Source organism: Theropithecus gelada, chromosome 11, assembly GCF_003255815.1.
Source record: "Theropithecus gelada isolate Dixy chromosome 11, Tgel_1.0, whole genome shotgun sequence".
Lineage (NCBI taxonomy): Eukaryota > Metazoa > Chordata > Mammalia > Primates > Cercopithecidae > Theropithecus > Theropithecus gelada.
The window spans coordinates 1,764,729-1,792,244 of record NC_037679.1 but is presented as its reverse complement, the minus strand read 5'-3'; the positions used below and the strand labels follow the sequence as shown (position 1 = coordinate 1,792,244).

At 35.6% G+C, this 27,516-nt stretch overlaps 1 protein-coding gene across 2 annotated transcripts in view; it reads right to left on the bottom strand.

Annotated features, from left to right (window-relative positions):
- Positions 1-5,840: 5,840 nt before the first annotated feature.
- LRRK2 (leucine rich repeat kinase 2) overlaps positions 5,841-27,516 on the bottom strand; it is a 146,244-nt gene continuing 124,568 nt past the window's right edge. Inside the window, exons 45-51 of one of the 2 annotated variants that reach the window (XM_025402005.1) lie at positions 21,093-21,286; positions 19,241-19,313; positions 15,970-16,154; positions 11,514-11,666; positions 10,018-10,226; positions 8,015-8,086; positions 5,841-7,450 (exon numbers count right to left, since the gene is read on the bottom strand). In XM_025402005.1, coding sequence (XP_025257790.1) covers positions 7,329-7,450; positions 8,015-8,086; positions 10,018-10,226; positions 11,514-11,666; positions 15,970-16,154; positions 19,241-19,313; positions 21,093-21,286 — 1,008 coding nt within the window. In that variant the 3' untranslated portion in view covers positions 5,841-7,328. Of the gene's footprint in view, positions 7,451-8,014; positions 8,087-10,013; positions 10,227-11,513; positions 11,667-15,969; positions 16,155-19,240; positions 19,314-21,092; positions 21,287-27,516 lie in introns of both variants that reach the window. The other variant, XM_025402006.1, reaches the window with a different exon arrangement.

Below are 27,516 nucleotides of genomic sequence, written 5' to 3'. Positions count from 1 at the left end.
CCAAAGCAATTATTTACACATGCATTTATTAATTTATTAATTGAGTTTTCTTTCATAAATACTGTTCAATGCCACCCAGACCTGACCAGTGCTTCCCAGTTGCTGGGAAAGTGGTCAACTTACCTTACAGCCTTCTCCTAGAAATACCTCTGCTATCACAAGAACAGAAAACCAAACACCGCATGTTCTCACTCATAGGTGGGAACTGAACAATGAGATCACTTGGACTCAGGAAGGGGAACATCACACACCGGGGCCTATCATGGGGAGGGGGGAGGGGGGAGGGATTGCATTGGGATTTATACCTGATGTAAATGACGAGGTGATGGGTGCAGCACACCAACATGGCACAAGTATACATATGTAACAAACCTGCACGTTATGCACATGTACCCTACAACTTAAAGTATAATAATAATAAATAAATTAAAAAATGAAAAATAAAAAAAATTTTTAAAAAATTAGCTATATTTTAACATGAAAGCATATAAATAGAAAATATTAAAGGCATTTTGGGTCAGTTAAAAAAAAAAAAAAGAAATACCTCTGCTGAAAATGTGGCCATGCTCAAGCTCACTCTGCCTTCTTCCGGCATCCCCCATCCGACAACTGGTCTACGTGGGTATAAAGACACTTCTATGATTATACAACGCCTTTCTTTTCCCTGATAAATTTCCTTGCTTGAGGTCTTCTCTGTCTGAAATTTTCATTTAATTAAAAGCTTGAGTAATTTTTTTAAAAAAATAACATAGATGACGTGAATTTGGGCAACTCCAGGAGGAATTGCTTATGAGCTTTTTCAGGATCTTGTCAGTGAGAAGAAGGTGGACAGTTATACTTCTGATTGTCACACTGACTTGTATTCCTTTGGTGCCCCAGTCTAACGGAAACACCCATGTGTTTGACTGCTGACCTTGAGATGTGATCCAATCCTTTCAAGGCTGGGGAAACTAAAGGTCAGATTCACTAGGTTAAGCAAATGCTCATAAGAAAACATAGCTTTAGTGCTCTGCTTACAATTCACTTTGATTTTGGCCAGATAGTTTCATACCATCTCATCAGATCTTTGGTAATTTTAGATGTTCATTTTAATATTCTTCCTTTCCTTTTAAGCTAACCTTTTTAGTTTTCAGCAGGTGGACTTCTCCAAATCATTATCTTGTTACTGGAAATGAAACCAAAGCCAATTTGTTTTCATGTTATTTTTATTGACACAAAGTCAGTTTCTCCCAGGTCCAACTAAACAAATGCTAAACACAAAGTATGAGTTTGATAGGATGCCAAATTACCAGCTTTCCTGGTCACTGATATTCATACTCTATAATCCAGGGATCTTAATCTTCCACTCACTCAAGTAACTCAGTTGAATGAATAATCACCAGAATATCGGCTCCATCTACCAGCTTCAAACTTTAAAACTCTCCTTTTTCTTATCAACAAATAGAAAGCACCTAAGAGTCCTTTTAGGCTTGGGGATAAGGAGAATCTGAGAACAACATGCTCCTCACAACAACTGTCTATTTTTATATCTTTTTGCACGTAAGGACATTGGTACAAAGAGATTGAGCAACAAAGTGGCATAAGTAAGAGAGGGGCCCAGGCCCAACAGCCCAGGGCCCATGTCTCTAACCTCTATGATGTCTTTAATTCTGACTCACAAGATGAAAAAAAAAAAATTAATTCTTCTGCTTGTGTAGATTTGCAAGGGAGATTTTTTTTCATCAGTTTTTGATACACAAGATTCCAATTAGTGATTAAAGATTTAGGTTGACTGTTTCTTCTCATTTTCCATAATTTATAATTGTGCTATAAAAATCTTCTTCAGTCAGTGTTTCAAATTATGTGTTTTCTTTCTTCCTGTTTACATTACCTGGAAAGCATAAAAGCTACTTGAGAGAGCAATTAAATAATTTATGCCTCAGTTTATATGATGACATTTAGAAAATAATACCTGGAAAACCATTTTCTTTAAAGAAAGTAACACAAAAGGAAGAAGTAAGAAGCAAAACATCAGCAACCCTGGATGAAGGACAGCTTATTTCTCAGTAATTGACACATACTAATTATCTTTATGGAAGACCAAAGTGTATAAAATAATTGAGAGCATTTAGAGAAGAGGTGATTGAATTTACTTAAAAGCTTAACATAATATTTAACTTATGGTATTACAACATATTGCTACCACTTATGTTTACTTTTGAAATAAATATATATCAATGAAGACATTCTATTGTATGTGGCAAAAACATATTTATCTTTTAAATAAAATCCTTCTTGCTAAACACACAGTTTATTGAGAGCCAAAGATACTCCCATCTTTACCTAAGCGCAATGACACATAAAACTAATATTATTTCATTTATTTTATAATTTTCCACTCTAAGAATAAAGAACTGTCCAAAATTATCAGAACTGTGTAGGTGGTTTTTAATGTGAAATTTAATTCTCATGTAAAATTATCTGCTACATGCATTGTACTAGTTAGTAATGTTACTCAGACACAGTGGACACGAAATGGGTAAATAGTAAAATCCTATATTGTAGGTGGTGAAGGGAGGAGCACGGAGGGAAGTAGAGATTGTTTGTAATGTGTGTGTAAGTTACATCAAAAAAATAATTCTGGCTATAGCAAAAGAGTTGTCACCCAGTGATCTTCAACCTCAGTGTTGCTCTTTTCTCCCACACCATCCACCAAAATCAACAGAAAGAGCAAACTTGCTCTCCTTCTTGTTGCACAAAACATTATCCCACTCAGAATGGATGATGTATACAATCCAGAAACCAACAGCTTCAGGCAATTCATTGGAGTGAATTGTTTAAAGAAAAAAATCATAGATGTTATCAACTGTTATCAAGTAACAATGGAAACAGAAGAGAAGGCAATCATAAGGACATCATGAGGCAGAGATCATTTTTCTAGCTGTATCTGGTCACTAAAAGCATAAAAACATAATGTAATAAGTCAATATCTTGATAGTAGTTTCTTTTCACACTTTAAATTAATTGTTTGGCAAATTCGATTAAAACCCTTGGCGCCTTGAACTTATTATTAGTGGTTACCAGGAGCAACTTCCAAATATCCAAAACGCATAGTATGTGTGCTTTATTAGAGAAATGAATTTTTAGTGACACTGATGTCTAATATGAATTCCCTCATAAGGTGGTGCTTGTGTGTGACTTGCCTGGGAATTCATTGCACAATTCCTTAATTTACACTCATCCTTCTAGAAGGTGGGTATACTACTGTTGCCATTTTACAGAAAAAAAAAAAAAAGATTCTCTGGCCATTTGTGCAGCTTGCTCCAGTTCAGATTACTAAGTAAATGTCAAATCTAGAATTTAGACCAAGGTCTTTTTCAATTCTAAATGTATGTTCTTTCTGGCTGCTTTCTTTTGCAACCGTTTCTCTTTTTTGCCTGTTTTTTTAAAGTGAATGCAGGTAATTAAGAAAAACTGAACAATAATGCCAACATTCATGGAATAAATGCAGAGCCCTTAAAAATGTCATTATTAAAGAATATGTTCCATTTGAACGTATAAGTTTATTTTAAATTTCTTTATAGGTATACTTTGTCTACCCTGAATTGTATAGTCTCATCAAAGAGGTCCACATCCCAAGCTATATTAATAAGCGTATACTCTTTCTTTTCCTAAAAGCAGTTATTTCAGCCAAAGCAGAAAGTTTTTATTTATCTGCTTGTGGCAGAGATTTCCTGATTCAATACTAGCACAGATTAATTAATTTAGTGATTGCAGCAAGGATCCAACTAAACTAAGCTTATGATCAGAGAACACTCTTTTGCCTGCATGCAGCTTCTATCAGTGGTTGCCTTATTACTCTAACGTACAATCTCATTTTTGTTACATAACATAGTAGGAAATCAAAACAGTGCCAACATGGGAGAATCAGTTTGCAAATATTTTATCCCCTGGACCCCCATTATAGTATATCACATTTCTGCTATGTATTAACCTTTTAAACTTTTATCATAATAGCACAAGCTTTGAGTTCGTTACTTTGTGCTTATTTTGCAAGGAGATAGGGAAATCTCTTGTCATATATTGTACATATACATAAAGTCATGGATTCCTTCTAGGATTTCTTAACCTATAAGATAAACTTGGTGTTTGAAACATCTCTCCCCATTTCATCCTAACAAATACTCCCTCTGCAAAGAACAGCTCATTAACTTTATAATCTCCCAATTAATGATAAAAGTGCTATATTCATACACAAATATATACTTCTCTTGCATCTTCAGTCACTTAAGTGTACTGTAAGGAATGGGAACTTGTCACAAATTTCAGCATGTATTTGATAGGGATGCTTTCAAAATAAGCTCAAGTTCCTAAGACAGCACATGTGTCATCATCTGCCTAGAATGTTATTTCACTCTGGAAATTGTTGAATGCCCATTTGTCCTAAGTCTCTGTTTAAATATTTGTACTTTTTTTGTGATCCGGATCCTCTATTCTCTGGCCAGGTAGACATATGCTCTACTTTTCCATAATACTTCTAATAGAGTATGTATCGGAGTTTGGTATTTTCATAAATAAATGGTAACAACCTTCTCTTGGGAGTGTTCAGTGGGTAAATGTGGTGAAGCCCAGGTCAGAATGATACCTCTTGTTTACTCTATAACATCTAGTTTTGTAGGCCCTGATTGCTGTGAAACAGTGGATTCTCATAGAGGCCAAGAAGCAGCCCCATGATCCAGATGCTAATACTCATTCCGTTTCTCTTCTCTTTTTCTTAGCCTGAGACAGACATCAAGTAGAGACTTCCCAGGTAAGGGTAGAAATCAAGAGCAGTGTGGCGGCAGCACATAGAGAGAACCACCACATCTCTGCTCGCTCACTCAGAGTGTGTTCAGACAGCAGGCCTTTGGGTCAGGTGACTGTCTCTTGCTTGAAATCAGGGTGATAGGATCACTCCAAATTCCTTGACAAATTAGAAAGAACCAAGTACCTAGGTGCCTTTAAGCAGCCAGATTCTGAATTGTTATTAGAAACAATGATACCCTGGATCAGCAACTGGCTGGCATGGAGAATGAGGATGTCAGTTTCTCCCGAGTTGACATAGTTTACTATTTTACTGAATTGCTGATGAGCCTCCATGAAAAACATTCAGTTTACCAGGTTAGGTGTTAAGCTACTCAAAGTGATGGATAAAGAAGCAAAGTCCCAACGGTTTTGAATTTTATCTCCCCTCAATATTAGAACATTTGCATCCTTACATTTAACTTAGGAAAGTTCACAATCTTCTTTTGTTAATTTGCTATGTTTCATCAATATATTTCACTGCCTTGATGAAAAATAAGTTGCATTTTAGTTAAAATAGTTCACACATAATCGATAGAGGGAATTAGAGTCAGAGAGGCGCCCTTTTTTGAATTCAAAATTTTCCCAAAAGAATATTTTCTGTTATGATAATATGTTTGTATTTTGATCATAATTAGCAGGTTATTTTAGGTTTCTAATCAGAAAACACGTGAAGTGACTGTGCCTATTTTTTGTATATATCATTTGCTCTAAAGTCTTATATTTTGTTTCAGTACTCAAGAGCAAACAAATTTACTCACAAAAAATTTTTAAGAGAACTTGAAAATAGAATGTTTCATACCCATCAGATTTTGTCCTGGGATCCTGGCAACTATACGTATTATAGAAAAGTAAATTTAAATATTCCGTAAGTTCTCAAGAAAAAACTTTAGTTGCACTTTCTTATCGTGGAATGTTCCATATACAAATTAATATACAAAGTTTCCTTTGAGGTGGATAACAGACCCATATGTGAAAAGCAAAACACTATCACAAAGTTTAAAAATTCATAAACATGCTTTTAAAAATTTTATTATTCCATGTAAATACAGTATTCTATTTTTGTGTTTGTCTTTGGTAAAAAAATTTGCAAATACATACAAAGTAACAATGAAAAGATAACACTGGAACAAAGAGCTCTACTGTATTTTTTTTGTTGTCGTTAATTACGTAGCAAGTTAAAGCACGAGTTCCTTTAAAATACAGAAAATCTTTCATGTTTAAGAATTTCATCACCCTGAATATAAATAAATTTAAAGTTTTCATATAGTCAAATGCCGTAAGTTCTGAGAATATTAAATAGACTAGTTGTCCTATCACAGGGAATTGTCTGAAATAATGAATACTGGTCAGGGCCAAAGAATTTACCAAAAGTACTTTTCCTAAAGCAGAAATGACCTCAAATTATTACATAGGTATTTGGCCCTGATACTCCTACTGTGGTAAGCTATGTAAACAATTTAAGTCTAATTTGGAAGCCTAGGGTGGCAGATATTTTTATCCATCATAACTAAAGCTCTTTTCTCCTTCAGCAACTGAAAAGTGTTAGATATTTGTCCTCATGGTCTTGGTAGGAGCTGTGGAATTCTATAATTCTGAAAAAAAAAAAAGTTTCTATCTGAATGATGTAGGATCTGCAGCATCACAAATTTAGGGAAAAGATGAATATAAGCATTAGGATGAAGCAGATTAGAAAACAAGTAGCTAATGGTATGAATAAAAAAATAAAAATATCACTTGAAGGACTGAACACTGTATTTACACTAATTATACAAAATTCAGGGTATCCATACTCAAAGAGAGTTGAAAAACAACTCTGTCATGTCTAGGAAAGACACAGGAACTCTCCTCATAGCCTAGATATGAGGACTTTGACAGTATGCCATGTTTCTTCATTAGTACTTTTAATGGAGTTTTCTTCTGGATTGAGTGAAGTTGTGTAAGATGCACTGTCTGCAACAGCAACAAAGAGAATTCACATACCAACAAAGGAATTTATTAGTGCAAATTCATTTGAATATTTGCAAGCATATATGATAGTGCATTTCAAAGCAATCTAAGAGGGAATACATTACACGGGAAACCGTCTTAATATTTTCATTCTACCTTGCAGATTTCTAGAAAAATCAACAAGCAATAGTCTTGTCTTAAGCACAGAATTTAAAATAAAGTTTATCTTCATTACAGACAAGAAAACAAAAAATTATCGGCCTTACAAATTTTAGTATGAGTACTTAAATTAGGTATTTCACAGATTTATTTTCATTAATTAATGCACAAAAGTAACTGGTATTCATAAGAAATACAACATTGTGTTTTAAATAGTTCTTTAAAATATACGTTTACTGGTAAGTATTTTTACATATATTTAAATTAAAAATATAACATTCCTTCATATACACATGAGCTATTTCAAAAAATGTGAGTACCCTTTTCATGTGAACATTTTTAAATAAATATTTACAAGAGAATAATTTTCCTATCCAAAGACAATTCCTGTTTCTCTCTTATTCAATAGATGTTCCTCTCATTTTTTCAGCTAATTCTTTTCTCACTTCAATGTGTTTTTCTAAATTTTGCACTTCATGTGGAAGATTGATGTCCCAAACAGTCAAGCAAGATTGTATCTCTAGAAAAAGAAAAAAATGAAATCAAGTTTCAAAGATCCACCATAAAACATTCTTATTTTATTTCAGTTTGGCTTATGTATTTTTAGTTGACTTAGATAAATGTATATATAAACACAGCTATAACTAATGCACTAAATAATTATTTATAAAAAACTGTACTTGGACAATTTTTATAATACATTATAGAAACTACTAAATTTCAAGAAGAGTGTGGACATTTAATAAATTAACATTTCATAATCTAAAAGAAATAAAGCTTTTCAAACACTGTTCAAAATTAAACATTATGTAGATATAGGTAAGTTGTAAAAAATATTCACATTTAGTTTAAGGGTGAGCTAGGGATTGACACCTCTACTTCATCTGAAAATATAAATATTTAACACTTCATATCACTTGTAATTTTGAAAGTTTACGCCTAAGTTCTTTATACTATAAACTACCAATTAAAATTCCTGATTATACCATATGTAATATTTTCTACAAATTTATAAAACACATAATATGTTACCATCATTCATGCCATTGCACTGTTTGGAATACAGTATCCTTTTAAATGTTACCTTTCTGCTGTTGTGTACCTTCAGTACTTTTCCGGTTATAGCCCAATACCAGCATGACATTTTTAAGGCTCCCTTTACAAAAACAAAATATGGAAGTTTTCCGTTAAAACTATATATTAAGCTGGTCTGAAAAAAATTAAAGTTGTTCATAGTCTAAGACACAAATACCTTGGAACTGAATTCACAGTTCTATTTTCTAGGTGACCCTTAAATTATATTGAATAAAGGCCAGCATTAAAGAAAAGTAACAAAATCTGTGATCTACTCCTTGCTGCAACTCTTAATTATGTGAGTCTGAGAAAACAGCTTAACCTTTCTATAAAATAGGCTTAGTATTTATACATTACCCTCCCCAAAGTTACAATGTTAAATGAGGTAATGTGTGTGAAAAGTTCTTTGGATACGGTAAGGTACAAATATGAGTATTTAGATGGACACTTAGATGGATGGATATACTGATGTCAAAATATCATATTTTCTTCTCAAATCATTCACTAATTTATTCAACAAATTTGCATCAAAAGTCTTCTATGTAAGTCCTAGGCTAGATCCTGGGAATAAAGGGGTAAACCAAAACACACTAACCCAACCTGCTTGGTGTTTATATTCTAGTGAAGAGACTAGTATTAATGGAAAAAAAATATGACTATGATCACAACTATGCAAGAAAGCTGTTATGGGAACCCAAAGTGGGAACTTTGACCTAATCAGTGTTGGCTTCTCAGAGGTTTTGACACAGGAGCTAACATTTCAAAGCGTATGAGTTAACTAAGCATAAAAAAAACTACTTTAAGCAAAGAAATAAACAGCATGTGCAAATCCCTGAGGCAAAATATAGCACAGTAATTAAGAAGAATTGGATGTTCATCTAGACGAGAAAGATCTGGTAGGAATGCGGTAGATGATGGAGGCAGGAGAGGTACAGTGAAGCCAGCTCACGCAGCACCTTGTAGGCTATGTTCAAATTGATCTTTATTTTAAAATCAAACTGTAACCCATTGAAATTCCACTATAACTTCAGTTATAAGCAAGCTATTTGGGTCCCAAAGTACATACAATTCAACTAGAGAATGCAACAACTTTGGTAGAATAAGACTATGGAGACAACCCATTGAGATACCTACTGCTCTGCTTGTGTGGACATGTATCTTAATAGTTCACAGTCATTAAGAGCATCTAATTCTAACTCCTTCTGTGCAACTCTAACGTCTATAAATGAAAAATAGGTGAAGGTGCTAGAGAAACACATGTTCCTCTTTCACACATACTTGTAATGAGTCTATTTTCTTCACCATGTTCAAAACATTCATTAATTATTTGCTAAAGTTACATAAATTCTAGTTTTTTTCGGAATTAAACCCCATAGTGTTGTTTTTGTAAACTTTTGTATATGTGCTTTTATTGTTATTTTCTAAATCAAATTATTATCAAAGGAAGATACAAATATATTTATGCAGAAAATATATTTTATGTGATATCACTATTTCATTATATTTAAATAGAAAAATAGAAGCAAAAAAAGACAAAGTTTCAGTAAAACATGATTTGTCAATATTTGTAGGTTGTGTGGTTCAGCATGTATTGCTGCAAGAATAAAGATTTGTTATAGAATGAAAAACTAAATGAGATTCTTTAACAAGCGTGGGAGGCTAGACTATGATTAAAATAAACATTTTCTTTATTTTCTTTGCTCAAAAAGTGAAATATATTCAACACTATGTATTTCCCATTTTTGCCTTAGATAAAAAGGAAAAAAGCAAGTAAGACCCAAACTGAGTGTTCAGCTGCAGTAATCTGCTTCTCTTATGGGACTGAGAGCATTTACTCCCACCATTTCTGTAATGACCCTATTCACAATTTACACCAGTCTTATGTTTCATTGTGTGAACCTCCAAGACCATCCAAATGACACTGGAAAGTGCAGAGAAAAAGTAAATGTAAAATAAAGGCATATTTTATAAGACTTAGAGAATATGAAAAATATCTAAAGGAAGGAAACTTGCCTAGCTGTGCTGTCATCATGACTCTGACCGAATCACAAAAGTTGTAAATTATACGTATAACTCGACGAGTTGAAAGATCCAGGAGTAAAATATGGCCTCCTCCAGTTCCTATCCAAAGAGCAGTGTTCTTCTGAAGGCAGAGAGCTTTCACTCTCCCAGAATAAGACATTTTGTGTTTTGATTCCTTGTTTACTTTTACCATTACCTCCCTAGAACCATAAAGTATACATTAATAATTTTACCACCAGTTAAGACATAAATGCTATTTATATATGAAAACATAAATAACATTTTAAATTATGAAAACATGACACCACACATTATGCATCATTAAAATTATACAAAGCAAATTTTGCTAAACACAGAATGCCAAAGAGCCACATTTCTTTACTTGAAGCATAAATTATCAAAGACAACAATAGCCCTTCATTTTCAGGAAATTATGAATAAGAGGGATACAATTTTTATAAATACCAAAGCTATCTAATTCAGTAAAAATAGCATGCATGTGCCCAGGATAAAGAAAAAAATGTTAGATTCAAAAGCTTTACATGATGTCTCAGTGTTACAAAGGAACATAAAATTACAGTCATTCACATGTAAGAGATATCCATACAAACCACTGGATTTTTTCCCAGAACCAGTGAATAGTCTAATTCACGACCAAAATGAAGTGTCCAGAAATAAAAGAATCCTAATCGTTTTGGTACTTCAGGAAGTAAGGAATCCTTTATCAAGGAGACCTGTTGGTTCTTCTGAACATAAACTGTGAGCCCTTCTCACAATCGAGAGAAAAACTATCAGATGAATCTAAGAAAGGAAACTTTGAAGTCTCCTTTTACAGATACAGTGTGTAATCTCAAATGTTCTTAAGAGTATCATAGATCTATAAGGTAAAACCAAAACAAAATAAAAATATAAAGTGGCTAGCAAATAAGCTTGAAAATGGTCCTGTTTCTTAGCACCAGCACAGAAAGAATGTGCTTGCTATGGATTTGTCACTCACTGGCTGCATCAGACTAAGCACTATGCTCTCATTCTGGGGTCTTGATCCCAACTCCTTAGTTAGTGCCTTGCTGAGTCCATTGTGTTTCTCCCCATATTCGTCTATTATTTTGTGACTCTTTTTCTTTGAGCAGATAATCCTGGGGCCCATAATTTAATTATAAATAGTATATTTGACACTGTGACACAACTACATCAAAGCTAGCAGAGACTCCAGTATGCTCATTTTCAATAATATACTATTTTCATTCGAGAGCATTCTTTATAATACCGTGAAAAAACTATGCATATTATGCTCCTATTTTTTTATTTTCCCAAGACAAAATGTTCCTGATTTGAAGAGCTGGTGCCGAGAAGCATTACAAATTTTTTTCTGCATTTTTTAAAAATTCTCTATTCAGAGGCAGAAAGGAAGACAAATCCTTCCTCTGCGACACATGAAGTGCAAAGATAATTCTTTTGGAAATAAACTTAAAAGCCAATGAATTAACCTTAAAAAGTGCACACAGTCTATTAGTTCGCAGAGTTTTTCAGTTTTCTTATCCCACACTTCCACAACAGGGCTATTTTTCTTAGCAATATAGAGAGCAGTGTCTACCACCACTGTTACGATGTTGGAATCACTGAAAGCTGCATAAGAAAACCTACAGAGAAAAAAAAATAGAAAGTCATCACTATTTGTTTTCTTCTTAAAATTTCTACGCGTAATACAACCTTAGTTCTTAATGCATGTAAAAACACTATTTTGAAAACTAAACAAGCTAGACTATTGCAATTATTTCATATTCTTCACTAACAATTCTGAATTGAATATATAACATGCTTTGGTATTTTACATACTTTTGGTTACTTTATACTAATTTCTCTTGATAATAAAATAAAGATTATGTCCAATGTTTACTTTGGTCTTACTTTTAGTTTCAATTCTATGTGGCTCTTTGTAGAATTTTATACTATATCTAAATTTCTGAAGGAAATATTATAATATCTGTAACTTTTGAATGTCATTGCAAAACTTTGTTTCATGAATGCTCAGAAAACTAAGCATTAGCCTTTTATATCTAGAGTTATAAAATATAAAATGTTGAAAAAAAATTTAGTTGCAGTGTCTTCAAATTTTAAAGCAAGGTATATCTTTGCAGTTGAGCCAGTCAAATTATAGGAAACAAAAATCCACATCATTCAAACATAAACAGAAAGTAAAATATTTGCCATTTTCCCCTTTTAAACATAAAGAAAAATTACAAACACCTTAAAATATTTCCCTTTCAACCTAAGGCATCTGACATTGTACATATTTCACAAACAGATTGGCTACCATGGGCCACATCAACACGGCAAACTCCTACTTGGCCTTTGAGGATTAACTTAAATGTCAGCTCCTCTGGATTTCTTCCCTGACCTATCAAAATAGACTAACCAGTCCCTTTTCCCCACTGGTGTCACTGTCATATTATAGACCTTATTAAATATAAAGTTGTCTTTATTAGGGCATCCCTCACACTAGATTATGAGTGTAATTTCATAAGGATGAGGATGATGTATTTTCTACATAACCCTCGTCCAGTAAAGAGTTGCACAGATAAGCACCTCTGATATACCAAGCAGTGTGTGAAGTGGGGGATAGACGGCACTCCAGTATGAATGAACAACCAGGAATAAGTAAAAATAGTCAAAATTGCATTTAAATCAGATAGATAACATGAAAATACCATAATGATTCAACAATCATTAGTACATCCTAGAGCAGGAAGATTTTTTTTTCTCCCCCTTTTCTTTCTATTCTGGAAAAGGAGATAAAAATATGATGTGTTGTCAGAGAGCCACCACGTTTTAGGTAACGCCTTCCTGGATGTTTGCTGTATTTAATAGAAAATAGTTCCAATTAGGATAAAGTTTTGCAGGGAATTTTCATATTTTATAAAATACTTTTGTGTGTTATCTTGTTTGATCCTTAATTAAAAAAACATAAAATATGACAAATCTCAATGTTTTTAATTGTAGAAAGAAACGTACGCCGGGCGCGGTGGCTCACGCCTGTAATCCCAGCACTTTGGGAGGCCGAGGCGGGCGGATCACAAGGTCAGGAGATCGAGACCATGGTGAAACCTCGTCTCTATTAAAAATACAAAAAATTAGCCGGGTGCGGTTGTGGGCGCCTGTAGTCCCAGCTACTCGGGAGGCTGAGGCAGGAGAATGGCGGGAACCCAGGAGGCGGAGCTTGCAGTGAGCTGAGATCCGGCCACTGCACTCCAGCCTGGGCGACAGAGCGAGACTCCGTCTCAAAAAAAAAAAAAAAAAGAAAAGAAACGTACAAATGCTAAATAATTTGCTCAGGGTTCCATGACTACTGACGTCATGCTTGCTGACCTAGGACTAAAAACATGTTGCAGACCTAGAACTCCAAAAGTTGTGCAGTCTTCTGGCTTCAAAGGCAGTCATCTTTCATTACTCAATATGCCTCTCAGTCGGTGTGTATTGATGATGATGAGGGTACTGATAATGAGGCAACCTCTGATTCGTGATGTGATGTCTGTTTCGTGGGGTAGAGATCAAGGCCACAGGAGATACTTGTTCAGAAGAGAGCAAATATTTCTCTCTAAGTGTTTATGCAACTAAGTCCCAATCTCTTTTGGGAGATGAACATCTTTGAGAGCTTGATCTTTATGGATGCTCTCTAGTAAAGCATCTGTGCTCCAAATCTTATATGGAACTTTAAGGAGTTAATTGATATCCATGAGCCCATAAAATGTCTTATGAAATAAAAAAATAAACTGGAGGCCCTTTCTTTTTAAAGGTTTTCAGGCTTGTATAATTAGGTTAAAAGTGGAAATTACAGGAAGGGGAAAAAGGATGAAAAACTACCTATCGAGTACTATGCTCACTTGCTGGGTTGTGAGTTGAGTTGTATTCCAAACCTCAGCATCACTCACTATACCTTTGTTAACAAACCTGCACATGTACCCTTGGAGTCTAAAATAAAATTTGAAAGATAAAAATAATAAAATACATTTTTACATTCATTTTTTAAAAAGTGGGTGTTACAGAATGAAAATGAGTTGATCTAAATGTTAACCACACACTAGTAAACAAATATGTACACACAGAAATAAAAATCCTCATTCATGGGAACTTACAATACATTGCAGTCTACAGTATATCTTAACCTCGAATATACTTTAAAATCACTTGAGAACCTGAAAAAAAAAAACAAGTCTGATCCCCATCCCAGGCTTAACTGATCTGATTTAATTAGTCTGAGGTAGGGCCCAGGTATCATTATTTTCAGCTACCTAGTGGTTTCTAACTGCACAGCCAATGTTGAAAACCAGTAGATTTAGTGGTATTAAGAAACTACTTTAAAAAATACAATTATAAAAATAAAATAGCTATTGTGATGGAAAACAATAGATGCAATGGAAGCACAAAGTTACCTAACCTGCCACTCGGAGCAAGTGGCATTTGGACTGAAATAGGCAGGGTGCATAATAGTTATCCAGGTAAAGAGAATACTACATTCAAAGGCTGGGGGTGAAAGGTAACAGGTTATCTTAGAGATCTGAGTCAATTTCAGTTTGGGTAAAGCACAGATGACAAGAAGGTTGCAAAATATGAATCTAGACAGCTAAGCAAGCACTGAATTATGAAGGGCTCAGTAGGCTATCTTAAGGAATTTGGACTTCATATAAAGGACAATGGGATGCCACCGAAGGGTTTTAAGCAGGAGAATTGCATCAGATTGATGTACATTTTAGAAAGATCCCTCTGTCTGCAATGCTGAAAATAGGTGGAAGAGAGTGTAATCAGAGGATGAGAACTGGATGCTCTTGTTAATGTGGCCACAGATGATGGATGGCAGTCCAGCCTATGGTAGCAGCACTGAGAACAGTGAGAAGTACAAAGATTTGAATGACAATTAGGAGGGTCAAGTGGATAAAGGGAGCAAAAACAAAGGAGTCAAAGATTACTCCCAAGTGCCAATCTTGGGCAATTAGATGGATATTGGGAAACTAGGATATTCTCTAAGGTAGGGATTTGTGACTCAAAGCTAATAATAATAATAATAACAATAGCTAATGTTTATTGACAGCTTACCAGGTGCTGGTCATTATGTTAATTAAGTTCCATATATTAATGTTCTTATTTACTCCTCCAAATATCCCTTTGAGATAGAGAATATTACAATCCTCAGGTAAGAGATGACTGAAGATGTGAAAGGTTATTGCCCAAGTTCACAAAACCAATAGATGGCAAAGCAATAGGTGAACTATGGTTTATGCTCTTATCCACAATCCTACACTGCTTATCACTGAGGAATGTGATAAATAAGGACCAATGGCAAAGATTTGATTAAAATACAACTGAAAAAAACAAACTTGAAAGAGGTTTATATTAATATTTTATTTTACTCTTGTTTGAAACTGGTATCACTAACTTGGTTGTTAGTAGACATCTGTATAATTATCAAATCTAGAAACAACTTGAGACAAGCAAGAATACTTGCTGTCTATCTTTCCTACAATCAATACTTAATGGAAATTACCCAAATTGCATACGTAAAGTCTATGAATTTGGTAAAATACAGAGTTGATTGTCTTCCAATTTCATGTCTAATTTGAAACACAGATAATAAAAATTGTTTAAAAATTTAGATTGATAAATACTACTAAGATTACAATGGGTTTACATATTTTATCCCTAAAAGTATGTTTAGGCTATATATTAGGCTATATATTACTATGTATTAGGCTGAGTGACTTTTTAAAAATACCCTTCTGCTTTTTGAAACTTTTAAAATTTTTTATAATGAATGTTTAATTTTATGATAGAAATAAATTATGCAATTTAAAAGATCTTCCTTATGAATTATCAACAGTATTATTAATGATTATAAGGAATAAACATAAAGATAATGACAAATTACTTGTACAAATAAAAAAAACTTACAGTTGGCTTGTTCTTGTCTCAATGAGTTTCTGAATAGTGAAATCATTAGAAAAGGAGAAAATTTTTGTGCCACATCCTCCCCACATTACATTTCTTTCTGTTGAATTTGTGGATTCACTCAAACACATCAATGGAGTACTGACATTTCCTATATTTAGTATCTTCAAAGGAACAGCTCCTTCAAGCTTTGTCAAAAAAAAGAAAACACACTCAGCAAATTGAGTATCCACAGAATAAAACACTAAAAATCTGTGCTTTCAAAAAACGACTTTCCATCTTAAATGATTAGAGATATTAAAATTAAAACTCAAAAACCTAAAGGTTCCATCAAAAAAAACCTCTTAGTTCTGATAAATAAGGACAATAAAGGATTCAAAACCAACATACAGAAATTAGTAGCATATCTACACAAGAACAAAGTAGCTGAAAAATCAAGAAAGCAATCCCATTTAAAGTAGCTACAAAAAATTAATAAAACACCTAGGAATAAATTTAACCAAGATGATGAACAATCTCTTTAAGGAAACCTGAAAAACATGAAAGAAATTGAAGAGGACACAAACACATGGAAAGATATTCATGCTCACAGACTGGAAGAATTAATATTGTTAAAATGACCATACTACCCAAAGCAATCTACAGACTCAATGAAATTCCCATGAAAGCTCCAAAGATATTTCTCACAGAAATAGAAAAAAAATTATAAAACCAAAAAAGAGCCAAAATAGCCAAAACAATCCTGAGCAAAAAGAACAAAGCTGGAGGCATCACACTACCTGACTTGAAAATATATTACAAGGCTAGAGTAACCAAAACAGCACAGTGTTGGCAAAAACACAGATACATAGACCAATGTAGAGGACCCAGAAATAAACCCACATATTTAGAGTCAACTGATTTTCAACAAAGGCACCAAAAGCATACATGAGAGAAAGAAAACTACCTTCAAAAAATTGTGCTGGAAAAGCTGGATATCAGTCTGCAGAAGGATGAAACTAGACCCCACTCTCTCACCATTTACAAAAATCAACTCAAGATGGATTAAAGACTTAAATGTAAGACCAGAAGCTATGAAACTGTTAGAAGGAAACAGGGGAAACATTTCAGAACGTTGATCTAGACAAAGAGTTTATGGTTAAGATCCCAAAAGCACAGGCAACAAAAACAAAAATAGACAAATGGGACAATAATAAACTAAAAAGCTTCTGCACAGCAAAAGAAACTATCAACAATATAGAGACGATCTGTTGAATGGGAGGAAATATTTGCAAACTATTCATCCAGAATACACAAGAAACTCGAAAAAGCAACTCAACAGAAAAAAAAAAAAAAAAAAAAAGAACCCCATTGAAAAGTAGACAAAGGGCGGGGTGCGGTGGCTCATGCCTGTAATCCCAGCACTTTGAGAAGATGAGGCAGGAGGATTGCTTGAGCCCAGGAGTTTGAGATCAGTCTGGACAACATAGTGGGGTCCCATCTCCACAAAAAATAAAAATAAATAGCCAGGTATGGTGGCACATGCCTGTAGTGCCAGCTACTCGTGAAGCTGATGTTAGAGGATCACTTGAGTGCAGAAGGTCAAGGCTGCAGTGAGCTATGATCATGCCACTGTGCTCCAGCCTGGGTGAGAGAGCGAGACCCTGTCTTAAAACAAAACAAAAAGTTTGCAAAGGATCTAATAAACATTTCCAAAAGAAGACATAGTAATGGCCAATGGATATATGAAAAAAAATGCTCAACATTAACTAATCATCAGTAAAAATGCAAATGAAAAGCACACTGAGATCTTCTTCACCCGGTTAGAATGACTATTGTAAAAAAGACAAAAAATAACATGCTGGCAAGGATGTGGAAAAAACGGAATGCCCATATGCTGTTGGTGGGTATGTAAATTACTATAGCCACTACGGAAAACAGAACGGTGATTTCTCCAAAAAACTACAAATAGAACTACCATACAATCCAACAATGTCACTACTGATACTAATCTAAAGGAAAGGGAACCAGTATATCAAAGAGATTCCTATATACCCATGTTTATTGCAGCACTATTCACAATAGCTAAAAAATGGAATCAACCTAAGTGCCCATGAATGAATGAATGCATAAAGAAAATGTGTGTGTTTACATAATGGAATACCATTTGACCATAAAAAGGAAAGAAATCATGTCATATACTACTAGCAACATGGATGGAACTGGAGGTCATTATGTTAAGTGAAATAAGCCAAGCACAGAAAGACAAATATCACATGTACTCACTCATATGTGGGAGCTAAAAAAGTTGATCTCATGGAGGTAGAGAGTAGAATGATAGTTATCAGAGGCTTGGAAGGATATGGGTGTGTGGGAGAAGGGGAGGATGAAGAGAGGCTGGTTAATGGGTACAAACACAGAGTTAGATAGGAGGAATAAGTTCTAATGTTCAATAGTACAATAAAGTGACTACAGTTAAAAACATTTCAAAATAACTAGAAGAGAAGACTTGAAATGTTCTCAACACATAGAAATAAATGCTCATGTTGATGGATATTCTAAACACCCTGAGTTGATCATTAGACATTCTATGCATGTAACAGCATATCACATGTACCCCATAAATATGTACAAATACTATATATTAAAAAATTTAAGTCATATTCAAAATATTATTGTTACATTCAATCTATTCTTTTTCCCCATGTAAAAATTACATAAGAAATAACCTAAGGGTTATTATACTCTACTTCCATGTCTCTCCTCAGATAATAAGCTTTTTGGTAATAGGAGAATGAACGGGTAGGAAGTAGAGTGAATAGATGGAACCAAAGATGAATAGATGGATAGAGGAATAAATGCTTTAATGACTAAATAAGAATCTGAAGAACACAAAATTAAATGATTTCTTCAATGCTTAAGAAAAAGTTAATGGCAAGTCATATTTAAAACTTAAGTATCTTTTTGGTTTTTTTTCCCACAATATATTTATAAGGAATTATCTTATCTGCCTCAGATACAAATCTGTACAAATTGAATTATTTCCATTCCTAACATTATCAATCAGATGTCATTTATCATCTTATTCTTAGTTCATTCATATAAAATATACAGTCAATCAGCAAGTATTTTCAGAGGATCTACTGTGTGCAAGACTTTATGAAGCAATACAAATATAAGCATAATTTATGATTCTTGCTCTCAGGGAGTTTATAATCCCATAAGAGGGCAGTGAGATATATATAAAACAAAAGACTTAAAATAAATTTAGATGTAGAATGCATTCAACATTTACCTTAACAGTTTTATCTTCAAAAATTGCTAAATTGCCATCAGCGGTTCCAACCAAAAGAAAATTTTTTTGTTTGCTAAAAGGAAAAATGTTGAAATTGTTACAAAAAGAACATGTACATTGACTAAAATGGCCTTAATGTTCTCCTCTGCTTTATTAAACTTTAGATAGACTTCTCAACTATAAACTCCTAACCTCCCTTTTCTTAGAGTATTTACTTTAGAAGACTTGCAATTATAAATTCTTTCTCTGCCCCTTTTCCCAGACTCTTTCCAGTTTTATACCCCAGGAATGTCTTTTCCAAGGACTTGGGAGCCATTCCTTTGAAATGTAATTATCAAGAAAGAGGCCTGGTGCGGTGGCTCACACCTGTAATCCCAGCACTTTGGGAGGCCGAGGTGGGCAGATCCCCTGAGGTCAGGAGTTCGAGACCAGTCTGGCTGACACGGTGAAACCCCATTTCTACTAAAAATACAAAAAATTTGCTGGGTTTGGTGTTGTATGCCTGTAATCCCAGCTACTCGGGAGGCTGAGGCTACAGAATCGCTTGAACTCAGGAGGTGGAAGTTGCAGTGAGCCGAGATCCTGCCATTGCACTACAACTTGGGCAACAAGAGCAAAACTCATTCAAAAAAAAAGTAAGGAAGGAAAGAAGGAAGGAAGGAAAGAAGGAAGGAAGGAAGGAAGGAAGGAAAGAAGGAAGGAAGGAAGNGGGGGAGAAGGGGGGAGGAGGAAGAAGGGGAGAAGGGAAGAAGAGGGGAGGAGGAGGGAAGGGAGGAAAGGGGAGGGGGGGGGGGGGGGGGGGGGGGGGGGGAGGGAGGGAGGGGGGGAGGGAGGGAGGAAGGACGACTATTCTCTAGTGTCTGTGGGAGAATAGGAGCCTACCTTCAAGAAGGGACAATTAGCAAGCACAGATGGCCTAATCACATTGACAACTGCTCCCACTTCCCCACAACACATCCTCAGGTACTTTTCCATTAGCTCACCCCTGCACTTAAAACTCTCCCACCTTTTGTTTCAGTGGAGTTTAGTTCAATCAGATCTCTCTCCCCTGTTGTGATAGGCTTGAATAAAGTCTTCCTGGCCCAATCCCATCCATTGAAATTTTTCTTTGACCATATTCAAATAATTTCAACTCCGAAACTGCCAGTGGAGCTGATATTTCAGGTTCCAAAAACAGGCTTCACATTTTTCTAATACTTTTTTTCCAATACTAACTTAAACCAGAGAAATATATGGGGTATATAATCTTAATGCCTCCTGGAAATCATCCTGCCCCATTACAGACACCAACCTACAACTCACACCTGAAATTTTGCTATGTAGATATATTTCTTTGGGACAAGAACCCTGCAACTGATAAAAGCTAAGTCATTTTCACCAATTCAGAATTTATTAATTCATTTATTTAATTTTTTTCTTAATTTCATAGATAGTTGGTATGTTTAAGCCTGGCACACAATGGGCTTTTATACACACACACACACACACACACACACACACACACACATATTCAAAGAATGAATGAATGAGAATTTATCCTTGAAAAGGCCCTACAAAGATGCATTGATCTGAGGAGAAGTAAAGAGAGAGAGCCACAGTTGAGGTAATACCAGGAGCAGGGCTGGTAGGCCTGAAGAAATGGTTGACTTATTTTATAACTGTCTCAGCTAGGTCTGTATTCAGAAAAATAACAAATACCTCTGTGACCTTCCACAATTCCCTTTAATATATGCAAACCAATGCAAATGGGTTAAAAATGAACAATCTTTACTGATGCAATAACAATTCTGCACACAATTAAGTCATTTAAAAGGTCTGTAATTTCCCCCAATGATCAAATTCACTACCATACCTTTGCTTGGAAAAGGAATTGCAATACAAACAAGTGATGGAATCAGTCATCTTTTCTAGGGTATGTCTCTTTTTCCCATCTTCGGTATTGATGACCAGGAGAGTACCAGACTGTGTCCCGGACACAATCCAGCTTTCTTTTTGAACAGGAAGATGCACCAAGGCTAAGCACAATATTCTACTATCAGCAACCTCCTGTTAAGAAAAGAAAATATTCTTACAAGGCTTTGATTTAAGCTTAAGCAACTAGAACTTGTACAAAATAAAGGATTCTGTTATCAACATACTTAACTCTTTTTGCTTTCTTGCATTTACTTTTAAAAACAATGCCAATTTTATTTAATTTTCAATAACAATTGAGTTAATTGGCAAACAAGTTTTGTCTATCAAGATAACATCTGAAAGTAAAATTAAAAATTATTGTTCAGTGTGAATTCTCATTCCTTCAAACCATGTAAGAATATTATTTAACTTCAGAACTAATGTCGAGGCACAATATTTATTTCCAGGCAGCAGTCAAAATATTAGGTTGTCTTTTAAGTCTAGAAATTTATCTTATATTTGCCAATACAATGTATTGATCCACTTGTAGAGCCATGCCCGGATCTCCTTTATCCATCAGGTATGCCACCCCTGGCTACCATGAGTGTTGGCTACTATAGTTCAGAGCTGTGCTCTTTACCCCAGAATGCCCTCAGATGACAAGAGGCAGCTTTCCCAGAAATGCCTTGTAAGTTACACTACCCCCACCTCCCAGCAGATTGCAGCCAATGAGTGACCAGTATGTGAGAATACAAGACTGGCCCCCTTGCCTGGCGGTGGGAAAATTCTGTGCTACTGTTCATACTCCAGAGCTCCTTGTGGGCAGAGACTGAGGCTAGACCTCCTGAGAAACCACATTTCTGCTGAGCTTCTTCCTCTGCCCTTTCTGGCTTCCTTTACTTCCCTCTAAGATTCTCTTTCTTTAAATCACTTGTGCAACATCTCAGGGTGTTTCTGGGGACGCTGAACTAAGACATATACTGTTATCCTAAAGCAAAACACACTAGCTCTTGAATACTCTTGTTCTTTTTTTTTAATTATTATTATATTTTAAGTTCTAGGGTACATGTGCATAACGTGCAGGTTTGTTACATATGTATACTTGTGCCATGTTGGTGTGCTGCACCCATCAACTCGTCAGCACCCATCAACTCATCATTTACATCAGGTATAACTCCCAGTGCAATCCCTCCCTATTCTCCCCTCAACATTGATAGGCCCCGGTGTGTGATGTTCCCCTTCCAAAGTCCAAATGATCTCATTGTTCAGTTCCCACCTATGAGTGAGAACATGCGGTGTTTGGTTTTCTGTTCTTGCCATAGTTTGCTGAGAATGATGGTTTCCAGCTGCATCCATGTCCCTACAAAGGACACAAACTCATCCTTTTTTATGACTGCATAGTATTCCATGGTGTATATGTGCCACATTTTCTTAATCCAGTCTGTCACTGATGGACATTTGGGTTGATTCCAAGTCTTTGCTATTGTGAATAGTGCCGCAATAAACATATGTGTGCATGTGTCTTTATAGCAGCATGATTTATAATCCTTTAGGTATATACCCAGTAATGGGATGGCTGGGTCATATGGTACTTCTAGTTCTAGATCCTTGAGGAATCGCCATGCTGTTTTCCATAATGGTTGAACTAGTTTACAATCCCACCAACAGTGTAAAAGTGTTCCTATTTCTCCACATCCTCTCCAGCATCTGTTGTTTCCTGACTTTTTAATGATTGCCATTCTAACCGGTGTAAGATGGTATCTCATTGTGGTTTTGATTTGCATTTCTCTGATGGCCAGTGATGACGAGCATTTTTTCATGTGTCTGTTGGCTGTATGAATGTCTTCTTTTGAAAAATGTCTGTTCATATCCTTTGCCCACTTTTTGATGGGGTTGTTTGTTTTCTTCTTGTAAATTTGTTTGAGTTCTTTGTAGGTTCTGGATATTAGCCCTTTGTCAGATGAGTAGATTGCAAAAATTTTCTCCCATTCTGTAGGTTGCCTGTTCACTCTGATGGTAGTTTCTTTTGCTGTGCAGAAGCTCTTTAGTTTAATTAGATCCCATTTGTCAATTTTGGCTTTTGTTGCCGTTGCTTTTGGTGTTTTAGACATGAAGTCCTTGCCCATGCCTATGTCCTGAATGGTATTACCTAGGTTTTCTTCTAGGGTTTTTATGGTATTAGGTCTAATATTTAAGTCTCTAATCCATCTTGAATTAATTTTCGTATAAGGAGTAAGGAAAGGATCCAGTTTCAGCTTTCTACTTATGGCTAGCCAATTTTCCCAGCACCATTTATTAAATAGGGAATCCTTTCCCCATTTCTTGTTTCTCTCAGGTTTGTCAAAGATCAGATGGCTGTAGATGTGTGGTATTATTTCTGAGGGCTCTGTTCTGTTCCATTGGTCTATATCTCTGTTTTGGTACCAGTACCATGCTGTTTTGGTTACTGTAGCCTTTTAGTATAGTTTGAAGTCAGGTAGCATGATGCCTCCAGCTTTGTTCTTTTAACTTGGGATTGTCTTGGCAATGCGGGCTCTTTTTTGGTTCCATATGAACTTTAAAGCAGTTTTTTCCAATTCTGTGAAGAGACTCATTGGTAGCTTGATGGGATGGCATTGAATCTATAAATAACCTTGGGCACTATGGCCATTTTCACGATATTGGTTCTTCCTATCCACGAGCATGGTATGTTCTTCCATTTGTTTGTGTCCTGTTTTATTTCACTGAGCAGTGGTTTGTAGTTCTCCTTGAAGAGGTCCTTTATATCCCTAGTAAGTTGGATTCCTAGGTATTTCATTCTCTTTGAAGCAATTGTGAATGGAAGTTCGTTGATGATTTGGCTCTCCGTTTGTCTTTTACTGGTGTATAAGAATGCTTGTGATTTTTGCACATTAATTTTGTATCCTGAGACTTTGCTGAAGTTTCTTATCAGCTTAAGGAGATTTTGGGCTCAGACAATGGGGCTTTCTAAATATACAATCATGTCATCTGCAAACAGAGACAATTTGACTTCTTCTTTTCCTAACTGAATACCCTTGATTTCTTTCTCTTGCCTGATTGCCCTAGCCAGAACTTCCAACACTATGTTGAATAGGAGTGGTGAGAGAGGCCATCCCTGTCCTGTGCCAGTTTTCAAAGGGAATTTTTCCAGTTTTTGCCCATTCAGTATGATATTGGCTGTGGGTTTGTGATAAATAGCTCTTATTATTTTGAGATACGTCCCATCAATACCGAATTTATTGAGCGTTTTTAGCATGAAGGGCTGTTGAATTTTGTCAAAAGCCTTTTCTGCATCTATTGAGATAATCATGTGGTTTTTGTCTTTGGTTCTGTTTATATGCTGGATTACGTTTATTGATTTGCGTATGTTGAACCAGCCTTGCATCCCAGGGGTGAAGCCCACTTGATCGTGGTGGATAAGCTTTTTGATGTGCTGCTGGATCCGGTTTGCCAGTATTTTATTGAAGATTTTTGCATCAATGTTCATCAAGGATATTGGTCTAAAATTCTCTTTTTTTGTTGTGTCTCTGTCAGGCTTTGGTATCAGGATGATGTTGGCCTCATAAAATGAGTTAGGGAGGATTCCCTCTTTTTCTATTGATTGGAATAGTTTCAGAAGGAATGGTACCAGCTCCTCCTTGTACCTCTGGTAGAATTCAGCTGTGAATCCATCTGGTCCTGGACTTTTTTTGGTTGGTAGGCTATTAATTATTGCCTCAATTTCAGAGTCTGCTATTGGTCTATTCAGGGATTCAGCTTCTTCCTGGTTTAGTCTTAGGAGAGTGTAAGTGTCCAGGAAATTATCCATTTCTTCTAGATTTTCCAGTTTATTTGCGTAGAGGTGTTTACAGTGTTCTCTGATGGTAGTTTGTATTTCTGTGGGGTCAGTGGTGATATCCCCTTTATCATTTTTTATTGCGTCTATTTGATTCTTCTCTCTTTTCTTCTTTATTAGTCTTGCTAGCGGTCTGTCAATTTTGTTGATCTTTTCAAAAAACCAGCTCCTGGATTCATTGATTTTTTGGAGGGTTTTTTGTGTCTCTATCTCCTTCAGTTCTGCTCTGATCTTAGTTATTTCTTGCCTTCTGCTAGCTTTTGAATGTCGTTGCTCTTGCTTCTCTAATTCTTTTAATTGTGATGTTAGAGTGTCAATTTTAGGTCTTTCCAGCTTTCTCTTGTGGGCATTTAGTGCTATAAATTTCCCTCTATACACTGCTTTAAATGTGTCCCAGAGATTCTGGTATGTTGTATCTTTGTTCTCATTGGTTTCAAAGAACATCTTTATTTCTGCCTTCATTTCATTATGTACCCAGTAGTCATTCAGGAGCAGGTTATTCAGTTTCCATGTAGTTGAGCAGTTTTGAGTGAGTTTCTTAGTCCTGAGTTCTAGTTTGATTGCACTGTGGTCTGAGAGACAGTTTGTTATAATTTCTGTTCTTGTACATTTGCTGAGGAGTGCTTTACTTCCAATTATGTGGTTAATTTTGGAATAAGTGCGATGTGGTGCTGAGAAGAATGTATATTCTGTTGATTTGGGGTGGAGAGTTCTGTAGATGTCTATTGGGTCTGCTTGCTGCAGAGATGAGTTCAATTCCTGGATATCCTTGTTAACTTTCTGTCTCGTTGTTCTGTCTAATGTTGACAGTGGGGTGTTGAAGTCTCCCATTATTATTTTATGGGAGTCTAAGTCTCTTCGTAAGTCTCTAAGGACTTGCTTTATGAATCTGGGTGCTCCTGTATTGGGTGCATATATATTGAGGATAGTTAGCTCTTCCTGTTGAATTGATCCCTTTACCATTATGTAATGGCCTTCTTTGTCTCTTTTGATCTTTGATGGTTTAAAATCTGTTTTATCAGAGACTAGTATTGCAACCCCTGCTTTTTTTTGTTCTCCATTTGTTTGGTAAATCTTCCTCCATCCCTTTATTTTGAGCCTATGTATGTCTCTGCATGTGAGATGGGTCTCCTGAATACAGCAAACTGATGGGTCTTGATACTTTATCCAATTTGCCAGTCTGTGTCTTTTAATTGGAGCATTTAGTCCATTTACATTTAAGGTTAATATTGTTATATGTGAACTTGATCTTGCCATTATGATATTAACTGGTTACTTTGCTCGTTAGTTGATGCATTTTGTTCCTAGCCTTGATGGTCTTTACACTTTGGAATGTTTTTGCAATGGCTGGTACCGGTTGTTCCTTTCCATGTTTAGTGCTTCCTTCAGGGTCTCTTGTAAGGCAGGCCTGGTGGTGACAAAATCTCTAAACATTTGCTTGTCTGTAAAGGATTTTATTTCTCCTTCACTTTTGAAACTTAGTTTGGCTGGATATGAAATTCTGGGTTGAAAATTCTGTTCTTTAAGAATGTTGAATATTGGCCCCCACTCTCTTCTGGCTTGTAGAGTTTCTGCCGAGAGACTGTTAGTTTGATGGGCTTTCCTTTGTGGTTAACCCAACCTTTCTCTCTGGCTGCCCTTAAGATTTTTTCCTTCATTTCAACTTTGGTGAATCTGGCAATTATGTGTCTTGGAGTCGCTCTTCTTGAGGAGTATCTTTGTGGCGTTCTCTGTATTTCCTGAATTTGAATGTTGGCCTGCCCTACTAGGTTGGGGAAGTTCTCCTGGATGATATCCTGAAGAGTGTTTTCCAACTTGGTTCCATTTTCCCCCTCACTTTCAGGCACCCCAATCAGACGTAGATTTGGTCTTTTTACATAATCCCATACTTCTTGCAGGCTTTGTTCATTTCTTTTTCTTCTTTTTTCTTTAGATTTCTCTTCTCACTTCATTTCATTCATTTGATCCTCAGTTGCTGATACTCTTTCTTCCAGTTGGTTGAATTGGTTACTGAAGCTTGTGCATTTGTCACGTATTTCTTGTGTCATGGTTTTCATCTCTGTCAGTTCGTTTATGGCCTTCTCTGCATTAATCATTCTAGTTATCAATTCTTCCACTCTTTTTTCAAGATTTTTAGTTTCTTTGCGCTGGGTACGTAGTTCTTCCTTTAGCTCTGAGAAGTTTGATTGACTGAAGCCTTCTCCTCTCAACTCGTCAAAGTCATTCTCCATCCAGCTTTGATCTGTTGCTGGTGATGAGATGCGTTCCTTTGCAGGGGGAGATGCGCTCTTATTTTTTGAATTTGCAGCTTTTCTGCCCTGCTTTTTCCCCATCTTTGTGGTTTTATCTGCCTCTGGTCTTTGATGATGGTGACGTACTGATTGGGTTTTGGTGTGGGTGTCCTTCCTGTTTGTTAGTTTTCCTTCTAACAGTCAGGATCCTCAGCTGTAGGTCTGCTGGAGATTGCTTGAGGTCCACTCCAGACCCTGTTTGCCTGGGTATCAGCAGCAGAGGCTGCAGAAGATAGAATATTGCTGAACAGTGTGTG